Source organism: Eupeodes corollae, chromosome 3 (assembly GCF_945859685.1).
Source record: "Eupeodes corollae chromosome 3, idEupCoro1.1, whole genome shotgun sequence".
Lineage (NCBI taxonomy): Eukaryota > Metazoa > Arthropoda > Insecta > Diptera > Syrphidae > Eupeodes > Eupeodes corollae.
In genome coordinates, this window is record NC_079149.1 from 137073922 (window position 1) to 137085448 (window position 11527).

The window sequence follows — 11527 nt, forward strand, 5'->3', positions numbered from 1 at the left end:
TATTTTTAATTGGAAATTAAATTTCGCAGAAAAGTTGATCTTTTTAGAAGAGCGAAAAATGTAAGGATTTTCAAATTTCTGTCAATGTGAAAAATTCCAAGAATAATTTAGTTCACGTCTTAATGAAAAAATGAAATCATTTTTTACAAAACAATTTTACAAAAAAAAAGGCTAGTTCAACCTTGTTTCCAAAAATGTTGTATACTAACTTGGGAGACTTTCTAATACCTACAAGAAGATTTTTTTATGAAACAATTGAAGATTCTCACTTTTTTTTAAATGTTTGTTTGTTTATTTAAAAACAAAAAAAGATTTTTTATTTAGTCCACATCTTCCCATTCTCCCCTGCATAATCCATTACAAGAAAATATTGTTTTTCTTTTTAATTTGTCAGACACCCTCAAGAAATTTCTAGGTGAAGGTCATGGGTTTAAGTTTTTCCTTTTTTGTTACCTGTTTTTATGTGTACAATTCAAATATATCTGGTTTTTAAAAACGGCAATAAGAAAATATACATAAGTCACCTTTTTGTAATAAAGCTCTTGACATAAATTCGATTTTATATGTTCACGGTAACGTTTTCAAATAAAAGTAATTCTTTTGGTTGTAAACTATCTATAAGCATTAATTTTTATATTTTGTAGATTTCGAAAAGCTTACCTTTATAATTGAATTAGAAGCAGTGAGAAATTATGAAACTTTAATTCCTGCTGTTACAACTTGTCTCGCTAAAATTGGGATTGCATTTAGTAAAGTCACGTGTAGAAAAGAGAATAATGTACATAGTTACTTACATGGAAATTACAAAGAAAGGCAGACACCTGTCATTTTTTCCGGCAGGTGTTTATTAATAGGCTCCACCAAGTAACGATGTTTTCGATGGTGAAAAAGTCACTGAGAACATCAGAATAAACACATACAAAAATTACTGCAGAAGAATTAGATGTTCCTCTTTATATAGGGTGTTTTTTTAGCTGCCAGAGAAGTTCGGATTGGTGTTGTCTATGGATTGACAGTAGAAAGTGTCAAATTTTGTTGACATTTAGCGGCAGAACTAAGTTACATTTGAAAGCCCTTTAGTCCGTTTAATGATGTTTAGTGATGAAGCTTCTGAAAAATGCCTATTCCTTAATGTAATTTTAATATTTAGCTAGGTGCCTGTTCAGAATTCCTTACAGGCAACACTTTGGAAAGAATGCTAAATGATACAATGACTTTGTTAGAGACATGAATTATATACTCGTTACAGAACTAATCGATTAGATGATAATTTAAAATCGAGAAAAATGTAAAATATGTTTATAATTGTTTTCTAATCATGACCAAACAGTACCTAATGCTTTCTTTAAGTAGGGATTTATAGGAATGGAAACATTTTATTGTAAATGCCAACTGTTTAAATTATATATATATTTACATACGGCTGCGAGCAAAATAAATAAAATTTAAAACATAAAAAGAGCTTTGGTGTTGGAAATGATATTAAGTAAAACTCCTTAAGATTCATTAAAATTAATTTTTTAGTAAGAATGGAATTTAATTTGTTGCTAAGCAGTAATCCAGAACAAAATAAGCCTCAGTAATTTTCTTTTTCAATTAAATTAAAATTAAACAAGAGCACACAATTTCTTTTCAACAGTATTTTATTTAATAAAAGCTAGTATTTGGTAGCATGACCATTTTTTTTACAACTGCTTTACAGCGACGTTTCATTGCCTCCACAGTGCCTGACATCGTGATGATGTTATTGATTGCCAAGCCTGCTCAACTCTGTTATATTTTTTGTTTGCCTTAAATAATTCTTTTTTTAATATCTGCTTAAAGATTCCCGTTGGGATTCCCGAACCTCAATCCTATTATCTTGAAACAATCGCCTGGCTGCTCTGCTGGTATGCTTTGGGTCGTTATCTTGCTGGAAGACCCATTTGAGCGGCATTTCGTATTCGGCATATGGTAGCATGGTGTTTTGAAGAATATCTACGTAAGAGTGCTGATTTATAATGCTATTGATCTAGTATATTGGGCCAAACCTTTAAACTGGATTCCCATGCTCAATTGTGTTTGTGGTGTATGTGGAGTTATATTCTATGTTCGGAGGTCTTCTCACAAACTGTCGAGATCCTTTACCACCATAGAGAACCACCTAGCTCTCATGGGTCCAGAGAATGTTTCGCCACTTTTTAGGAGCCCATATTAAATGCTCGCGTGCAAACTTCGTCCTTTTAACAATATGGGTTCTTCGTCAAAAGTGGAACCTTTCTTGGACTACATTTAGGTTATGCTCCCTTAGTATTCTCCTCACCGTATGCAAACCGCACGGAACTGTGGGATTATTCCTTGAAAAGCGAACCACACGTTTTTTATAAGATGGTGTAATAGATTGTTTCCGTCCCCTCGTTTCTGCTTTTCCTTTAAAGGTTATGGCGTCCCGTATCATCTTCGCCGCACAGCCAAGAAATTCTTGAATCTTTGAATAGGTTTTGCCTTCCAAAACAATTTAATAATTTTCCGGCTCTGCAGTGTGCAGTGCTTGCCTAGACCTACTTTTAATTTTTAAATTCAATAATTGTATTACAATTTTAATGGAAATATTAAATAGAATAACAGGCCTTACTTTTTATCACTTTTGAAATCAAAATTTAAATTAAAACACTGCTATTATTTTGCTCGCCTAAAATAATGAATCACACTACACAAAGCGCCATTTAAACAAAGCAATGAGAATTTAAACATAATTACTCTGAGTACCAAAATACAGTAGAGTTGCGAAAAAGTGGCTGTGTTATTGATTTATGGAAAATTATAGGTTCATGCCTATTACACTGCTATTATTTTGCTCGCCACTGTATGTTCCATTATTTTTATTCATTTACAATATCAGAAACTGAGATTTCCATTAGTTAAACGATTAAAGACTTCCCTTAGTTGCAAGTTTTAACTAAAAGAAACATTTTATTTAAAATGTTACAGCGTTCGGAGAGTTAGAATTATGGTAAACACAACCGGAAGACACTTTTTTTTCTTGTGATTTAAAAAAAAATAGTAGATTTGTTTTAAGGGGTTAGGCCAACTAAACATTTTCGAAAAATCCAGTTTTAAATTTGAAATTTTCCCTAGGACCCTAAAAATGTGTTTTTGTTTTTTGAATTTTAGTATTAAAGATATTTGTAAATTATTGATGATTTTCTATTACTCAAAACTTTAAACAAGTTTTTTTTAATAATGTATTGCATAATCCATATATTATGAACAATTATCTGACTATTTTGAAGACAATTTGTTTGACTTTTACTTTACAGGTACGGCATTTGCCCAAAAGCCAATGATTCCCAAAAATCCTATATGTTTTATTAGTTGTTAGATGATTAAAAAAATTTGCAAATAGTCACTCCTAGGTTTTTTTTTTAAAAACCTGTTACTGTAATCTTGAATAAAAAAAATCGTAAAACTTCCATACATTTTCGGTCGAAAGTACCATTTTTGAAATTTTCAGAAACTGATTTCTCAAATATTTCTAAAATCTTTTCTTTGATCTGGACGTGATTGGTTTTAATATATGTATAATGAAGTGAGAAGTGTGGGACAACAAGTTGTCCAATTGATAAAAATGTATGAAATAAAAAAGTTGTGTTTCATACAAAAATAGGAAACAATGAACCATTTCAGAAATGTTTCTGAAAGCGAACACAAAAAAAAAAATAAGAGAAATGTATGAAATTTTCTTTAAACAAATCGGAAACATTTTTAAACAATAATTCCCAAAATGTTCTTTTGGTGTGGACAAACCTTTAAGGGCATTTTCTTTTCAATATTCTTTGATCTAAGACAAGAGGTGCAATTTTTTAAAAAAGTGAGTTGACATTGAAAATCATTAAACTTTTATTTAAAGCCAGAAATCCTTTCTTGGTTGATATTTAAAAAATTTTTTCTTTACAGAGTTTCTGAAAAAATAAAATTCAAATTCAAAATTGAGGAACACAGCAAACTATTAGTTTTTAAAGATTATTTTGTATACAATTTTCACTTTTGTTTTTCTTATTAAAAATGGTCTTATTAATTCTTAATCAAATTCAAAAAATCCATTCCGAAAAATTCTTATAGTCTTCGAACGATTTGAAAACAACGAAATCTACTTTATTTTTTTATAGTCAAGCAGCCTTATCTCCGAACAGGAAAAGTACACTGTCTTATATCCGTCAGATGCAGTTTTTGTATGAAGTTTTTGACCACAAAAGGGTCTCGAAAAACCGGTAGTTTGTCTTTTTAACAAACGTCAATTTACATTATATAATGTTTAATAAATAAACGTTTTCAAATTAAAGGTTAATTTTTAAAACATCTTCCAAATTTCCAAAATGTCTTGTGTTCACAAAAACCAAAATAAAAAAGTTTTAAGGGAAAAGTTTATTTTATTTCGACAAAATAAAGCAACATGATTTTTTATATTTTTCAGTGTTCGTATTTAGACAATTTTTTGATTAGAAGAAAAATTAATGCAATACTTTTTTTAATCATTCTTTTGCAATACTTTTTCTAGACTAAAAACATGTTTAGGTTTCTGTGTAAGGTCACCAGTTTTACGATATTTTCTAGTTTTTCTTATGAGTTCTTAAGATAGAACTCACTTAAAAACATCATCAAACGAAACTAATCTAAAAGAGATTTCTAATACAATTATCCCAGATATTTTATTTAAATGTTTAATTATTATTAAAAATGTATTTAATTATTACTTCAATCATATTCAGCTCCTATAGTTATGCTTATTTTTCCAGAAAGAACAACAGTCTGATGGTACCATTTGTTTGTATCTAAAATAACTGAAACAAAAAAATATATTGAACATTGTTTAACTACTTCTTTGAGCAATTCCTCACTTATATCTCCTTCGTCCATTACTATTTCCAAACGATTACACCAGAAGTAACATTCAGGTGGAGGCATTAAAATCCATTTTTTACTTCCTGACAATTGAGCCTGCCATGATGGCAATCGAACATTATCTACCTGTGTTAAAACAAAAAATACATTTTGAAGGGACTGGTAAAAGAAACAAGTTGTCATAACTTACGTGCATATGTGCTCCCAATCCAGACCTTCCCATAAAAATCCAATCGACGGCATTGTTTTCTGATGTTTCAGGAAGAAAATACGGCCGTCCATAGTGTTGCCGTAATTGTTCAGCTGTTTCTGGATTACAATTACTCCAACCGAAATACCATGCTTTTTCACCTGAGTCAAAGTATTCTGGTGGATTTTCTAATGCTTCGAATAAATTTCTAAATCCAGATTTATACGGGAAGAATTGACAGTTCAAAATTTTGTGTTTTCGTTTTCCAAGATTGTAGGTGTCTTTGAAATACCAAAAATCAAAAGTCTTTTCGGGAAATAAAGTTAAAATTTGTTTGATGAGAAATAAAATAACTATTAGAGGCAAGTACTGTTAATGCTGTCCAATTAGCTGTTGCATCTGTTACAACCACGGGAATCCCAGAGTAAGCAAATCTCTGCTCAAATTCGTCACTGGATATTCTTTTAACTTTTTGAATGTTCGAAACACCTTGACAAAATTTACATTGAACTGGTGGTCGAAATCCCTTCCGAAGATTATCAGGAAGACCAATTAAACACTGTTTTTAATATGTACATGACACTTATAACTGTATTTTTCAAGAAATTTAAAAACATCTTCTTACCTGACTATTATTTGAGTAAAACAAAAATAGAAACCATGTAACCGATGAAAGGATAAAAGTTAGTGCAACAAACAATTCTATTTTGTTCAAACGAAATTTTTGTTCCCTCACCAAAGCCTTCAAGGACTTTAGGTCTAGGGGATTTATTTTAGCTGCCTTACACTTTGTTAAAAGTTCAATAAATTGAAGTGAAGCTTCCTCCATTGCGAAAGCAAGAACTTTCTTCCTCAAGTACCAAACGAAGAATGAAATGAATATAAAACTCTGTTAAAACCAGCCATAAGGCCAACCCATAAGATTGAAAGTGTGAATTCAATTGAAGCAATTATTTAACACTTCATTGCTTCGGTTATCAAAGAACCACAGACGTTATTTTTCTATTTCGTTGTGTCAATTTTTTTTTTTTGATACATACTCGATACAGACTTTGTTATCAAGCAGAACATATCTGCCATCAATTTATTTCTAATAAAAAATAAAAAAAAGGATTCAAATTTATTTCTAATCCTATTGTGGCTGGGGGCATGCATATTTTTATTTTAAACTAAGGAAAGGAGGCATCGTTACATATCTATAGAACTACAATTCTACACAATTAATTGCTAAAGCTCAAGACGCTAGAACATCTCTCTCACTCAAGGGAAGCGGATGTATGTATATAATTGCGGCTTATGCGGCTGGAGCTCCGCAGGTTACTTACTTTGCATCAGGACTCAAGATTCTTTTTAGGGAACTTAAACTGAGCTTGGAAGAAAACTATTTCATCTTGGCCGGTGATTTAAACGCAAAACATGATGATTGGGGAAATCAACATATAGTAATCCCAGAGGTAAACATCTTTTTAATTTGATGAATCTTTACAGCGTTGAATATGGCGTCGACCTGCTGGCTATTGAAAAGCCACCGTATCCAAGAAGCGGCTCCTTTCTGGATCTTTTGCTGTACGACACCAGACTGACAGTTACAGACAAAGTGGGTAATCACCCTCGAAACTGCTCACAGACAGTCGAGTACGACAGTGATCACTGCGGACTGGCTGCTGTAATGCAGATTCCGAACGAACGCGTGGAGTTGGAGGAATACATTGCAATGCATTCTTACAATTATAGTAAGATGCGCTGGCCTCGTTTCACCAACGACCTAGCGAGAGAACTTCGTTCGAGTGACATAGCCCCACCAAACAACAGAAACATGACAAATACAGAAATTGACCAACATTTACAATAGATGGACGAAACAATAAAACGAACGATGGAACAGACAATACCAAAGTACAAAGAACGGGACCAAATGGACGCTTACAGAAACGCGACTATTGACGCACTACGTAAGCACAAGAGTGGCTTACTGACAAAGCTCAAAAACTTGTACAGACGACTTACAGACCCACACGACTTGGAGGTTAGTACACTGAAGTCGTCAATAAAAAATGTCAATCTGTTGATTAAGGAGAACTACAGGTTATCAATTAACAAGTACTGGGACCGTAAGATCCGGTCAGTTAATTCCAGTGTCCCTAGTATGTTCCCTAAAATCAACAAGATATTGAGAAAAAAAGAACGATAATGACCTTCCGTGTCTGAAACTCCAAAGAGCTGAAGAGAACAGGGACGTACTCAGGACAGCGCAAATAGATCCAGAAGAAGCCATCTTTGACGATGACTTTTATATAATTGAAGATCCGAAGGAAAAAGTGGAGGCGGTGGGAGCTGCTTTCTAGCAAGTGTACGAGGTGAATGTTAGCATTCGCCCCAACCACGACTTGGAAAACAGAGCCCTATTTAATGACTTTTACCTTCGAAATGATATGACACAATGGCGATCTAAGAACCACGGTTTCATGCAGTTCAATGACGATTCCTTGGCAAATGCCATAATCAAGCAAACGGGAGCAAGTCCCTTGTTAGTGACGAAGGTTGAGCTTCAGCTCATCTTCAATTCAATAAAAAATAAAAAGTCAGCAGGTGTCGATGTATACCCAACGTTGTACCAAGACATTTACCGATGGAAGGAATTGACATTTACACCACACTCTTCAACAATGCACTGAACAATGCATATTATCCAGTGGAAAGGACAACTCCAACCCATCAAATCTTCGGTCGATAAGTCTTCTTCGACATCAGCAAAGTTTTCGGAAAAATCATTAATAGGGCTCTGACTAAGTGGGCTGCGGACAACAAAATAATTCTGGATAAACAGTTTGGGTTCTTTACCTAAAAATGAGCAGGCTTGTCATAAGCAAGCCATTGTTGTATATATTTTATGAATGAAACGGTAGAAAGTTTGTTGTCAAAAGTGGCAATGTAATTTCTACTATAACATTCTTAATTAAAGATGGTTTTCAACAGGGAGCGGAAGTACCTCGGCATCTGGTTAGATCAGTATTTATATTTCGACAGACATATAAATGCATCTTTGACCAGGGCCAGAGGAGTTTTCACTCTGACGAAACGGCTGTTTTACAGCAGTCGGTTTGACCCCAGTGTGAAGGTAATTTGCTACATGGCCCTTATACGGCCGATGATCGTTTATGGTTGTCCTGTGTGGTTCAACCTTGCCCCTTCCCAGATGGAGAGGTTTGGGGTGTTCGAACGGCAGTGTTTACGACGCTACACCGGCTTATATCGAACAGCCGAATCTTCTTACGTGCCTTACTATTCCAACGAGGTCCTGTACAACGGGGCTCGAATCAACAGAATTGACAATTTCGTAATAAAATTCGTTCGAGGTCACTTTGCAAGAGCTATGTCTTCGACCAACAATTTAATTTTCGGGGCGTTCTATCCGAACGACGAATATTTTGAAAGTGCACGCTTGAGCAGCTTCATTCCACCAGAGGCATTCCTCTTTTTAGATAGATGCGGTCTGATATAAGATAGATTGGCAGTTCCGCTAATCTACCACGTCAGATGATGAACCGTGGATAGGCGACTCCTGTATAATCGGGAAGTAATGGCACAAGGCGGAGCAGAGCTCCTTCGGTTCAGTAGGGCTGTGTCCGAACGGGACCGAACTGACAGGGTGAAGCAGGGGAACCAGTTTTGGTGGCTTCAATCGGCACCTAATAGTTGGAAGTGGGAATGGGGTTGCCTTGGCCGGTTTACATACTTGTTTTATAGGGTTTAGTTTTAAGTAGAATAGGCATGGTGGCACAAAAAAAAGACAACAAAATATGAAAAACAAAAAATGTTAGATAGTTAGATTTGCTGCTGTGGTTGTTCTAGTTTTAAATAGTTTATAGGTAGAATAGGTAGTTTTAGTTAGCTTTAGTTTTTAAGTAAAAATAAAAAAGGTTCTTGATATTAGTTTTTTTTTTCAAATTTTCTAATGAATAAAAAATAAGTAAAATTGAATTGAAGTTAAAAAGATCTTAGGGCCGAAAGGCATTAGTATTAAGTGTTATAGTTTAACTTAGAGTGTCCGTGTGGGACCATTAACTTAGTTGTAAGTTATGGATAATTAGGCTAGTTTTATGAATTTTTGTCTAGCTATAAGATAGTTTTAAGAAATTATGATTAAAAATGAATTAAAAAAACTTCAATTCTACTTTAAAATCACTTTTAACGAATAATGAAAAAACGGTTAGTAAAAATAATAGAACCGCAAATTTCTCTTGGGTGTCAGAGTTTTGAGTGAATAAGCTTTTGCTCTGAAAATGTTTCTATCAGATAATTTTTTTAAATATGATCCTTTAAAAATGCTAAAGACAACTAAAAAGGGTTTTTAAAGGTTTACATGACGTATGCCCTAACAATTAATTGTATGATGATTTGGAATAAGTACGAATCTTCGTATTCTAAATACGGTGTAAATCATTGTAATATCTCACTTAATTTCTGGAAAGTATCATAAATTCTGAGTCTTCATTCCAATCTATACAAAGTTTTAAGAAATCTTGAATTTAATGCTTTCGTGGTTTTGGAAAATATGTTTTGGAGTTAATTTTTCATGCTGATTTCAAAACCGAACTTTGATTTAACCTGCATCTGCTCAAATTTCAGAAAATGCCCGTTTTTAACATTGTTCTTAATTTTTTTTTCAGTATACCTGCTTCAAAAACTTGATATGATAGACATACAGTTCTGTTCACTTGATTAGACGCACATATTTTTTTTACATAAATTTGATTTTTTTATAATTGTGTGCAAGAATTATCAAGCATTGCATCTAATCAAGTGAACAAAAAAAAAACTTCACTTTTTCTTACAGCATATACAAAAAAGAGAAAAAATGTCCGTTATCTTCCACTCACCTACCATTTTTTGGTGTTTTTTTGTTGAGAACTTAATAAGCTTTCTAAAAAATGCAATTGCTTGATAAATAATAATAATTAATTATAAGAAAATCAAATTTATGTAAAAAGAAATGTGTGCGTCTAATCAAGTGAACAGAACTGTATTAAGACGAGGGATTTTGTATAATAAATAAAACTACTTTCAAACGGGTTAGCTTTTTTCATTAAAAACGTTTGTACTATGAATGGTTGAGCGTTTGTTTAAGATTTATGTGAGACAGGTGAAATTTAAGAACTTGTGAATATCTTTCAAAAAATGTATAAAACTATTAATAATTACTATAAAGCAGTCTTATAGATTTGGAAAACCATCACGATTCTTATCGAAAAAATATGTCGCAAGTAAAAACTACTTCTAGATATGGTTATTTTTAAAAAGCTTCATGTTTATTTTTTTTTTTATTAAAAAAATAACGTCTCAAGAGCCTGACGTGATTAAGTAATTTTGGAGTCGGTTTACAATTAAAGCCACAGCACCCATCGAGAAAGTCATATTTGACCCCCAGGAAAAAAACCTTGTCGACCAGTAAATTAATTAAAGCAGGTAATTAAACGACATCTCAATGGCAGGCGACATTGATAAACGATTATATTATGAAACAAGATTATAAAGAAAATTTCATGATGAATCGGCCTCTTCCAGCAAGATAAATAATGACCCGAAACATTTAAGTCAAGTGATGAAGGAGTGGTTTTGGGTCAAAGTTGTTCATATTAGCCAACTTAGTCCCGTTAATCTTATATTCCAAAGAAAAAATTTAAGGAGACATTGAAGTGCCAGTTCATCATACAATATAAACTTATATTCACCTTCTTTCTCTACCATTTAAAATTCACCAGGCCTATCTATAAGGTGACGTGAAATAAGGCTATGTGAATTTCACTTTGTTAAAGTGTATTAATTCCACAAAGTGAAATAAGGCCAAATTATTTCGAGAAATTACACTAACTTGACCTTAATTTTATCAAAGTTTTTTTTTTAATGCAAATAAAATTCTCATTAACTTATCCTTGCGCCCACCTTTAAGCGTATAGTGTGCCAGGCATGGAAAGTACATAACTCTTTATACGCCATTCTTTAGCAGTTGATCTTACATCATGAGGAATGATTAAAGGGTTATAATTCTCTTTGTACAGTGAAATAAAGCCAAATATCTGTTTTTATTTCATTTAGCTTTATTTCTTAATTGAAGTTTGGTGTTGTTCCACTAAGGCGTTGTTACGATCAAATTGAACAATTTTGAAATTCGGCATTTCTTTGTCAGCTTACTTAATGACACGTTATTTTAACACAAGAATTAATAACTTGGTTTTTAGAAACTTTTACGAACACCGGAAAACTATCATGGACGTGATTAAAAATATAGTGAAAATATCATCATGTGATTCTCAGCATTTGGACTAACCATCACGCCACGGGTACTACATCCTTTGTACTTTTTAGTTCTTCATCTGCAAGAATGATGGATGAATTTTGCTCTAGATAATCTGAAATGTAAAGCTTTAAACAAACCCAATAAATAAAATCAACACA

At 32.9% G+C, this 11527-nt stretch overlaps 1 protein-coding gene across 1 annotated transcript; it reads right to left on the bottom strand.

Moving 5' to 3' along the window:
- Positions 1-4456: 4456 nt before the first annotated feature.
- Positions 4457-5900, bottom strand: LOC129950840 (uncharacterized). The gene is made up of 5 exons (XM_056062758.1): positions 5697-5900; positions 5442-5630; positions 5072-5377; positions 4878-5007; positions 4457-4820 (listed from the first exon to the last, which is right to left on the bottom strand). Exons 1-5 carry the CDS (start codon positions 5898-5900, stop codon positions 4735-4737), a joined length of 915 nt encoding a protein of 304 aa, XP_055918733.1. The 3' UTR covers positions 4457-4734.
- Between the last annotated feature and the right edge of the window lie 5627 nt (positions 5901-11527).

Coding starts and splice junctions, on each gene's coding strand:
- LOC129950840 (XM_056062758.1), bottom strand. CDS start 5,900: ATGGAGGAAGCTTCACTTCAATTTATTGAACTTTTAACAAAGTGTAAG. Junction 5,008..5,071: donor GATTGGGAGCACATATGCAC/GTAAGTTATGAC, acceptor GTTTTAACACAG/GTAGATAATGTTCGATTGCC. Junction 4,821..4,877: donor AATGGACGAAGGAGATATAA/GTGAGGAATTGC, acceptor TTTTTGTTTCAG/TTATTTTAGATACAAACAAA.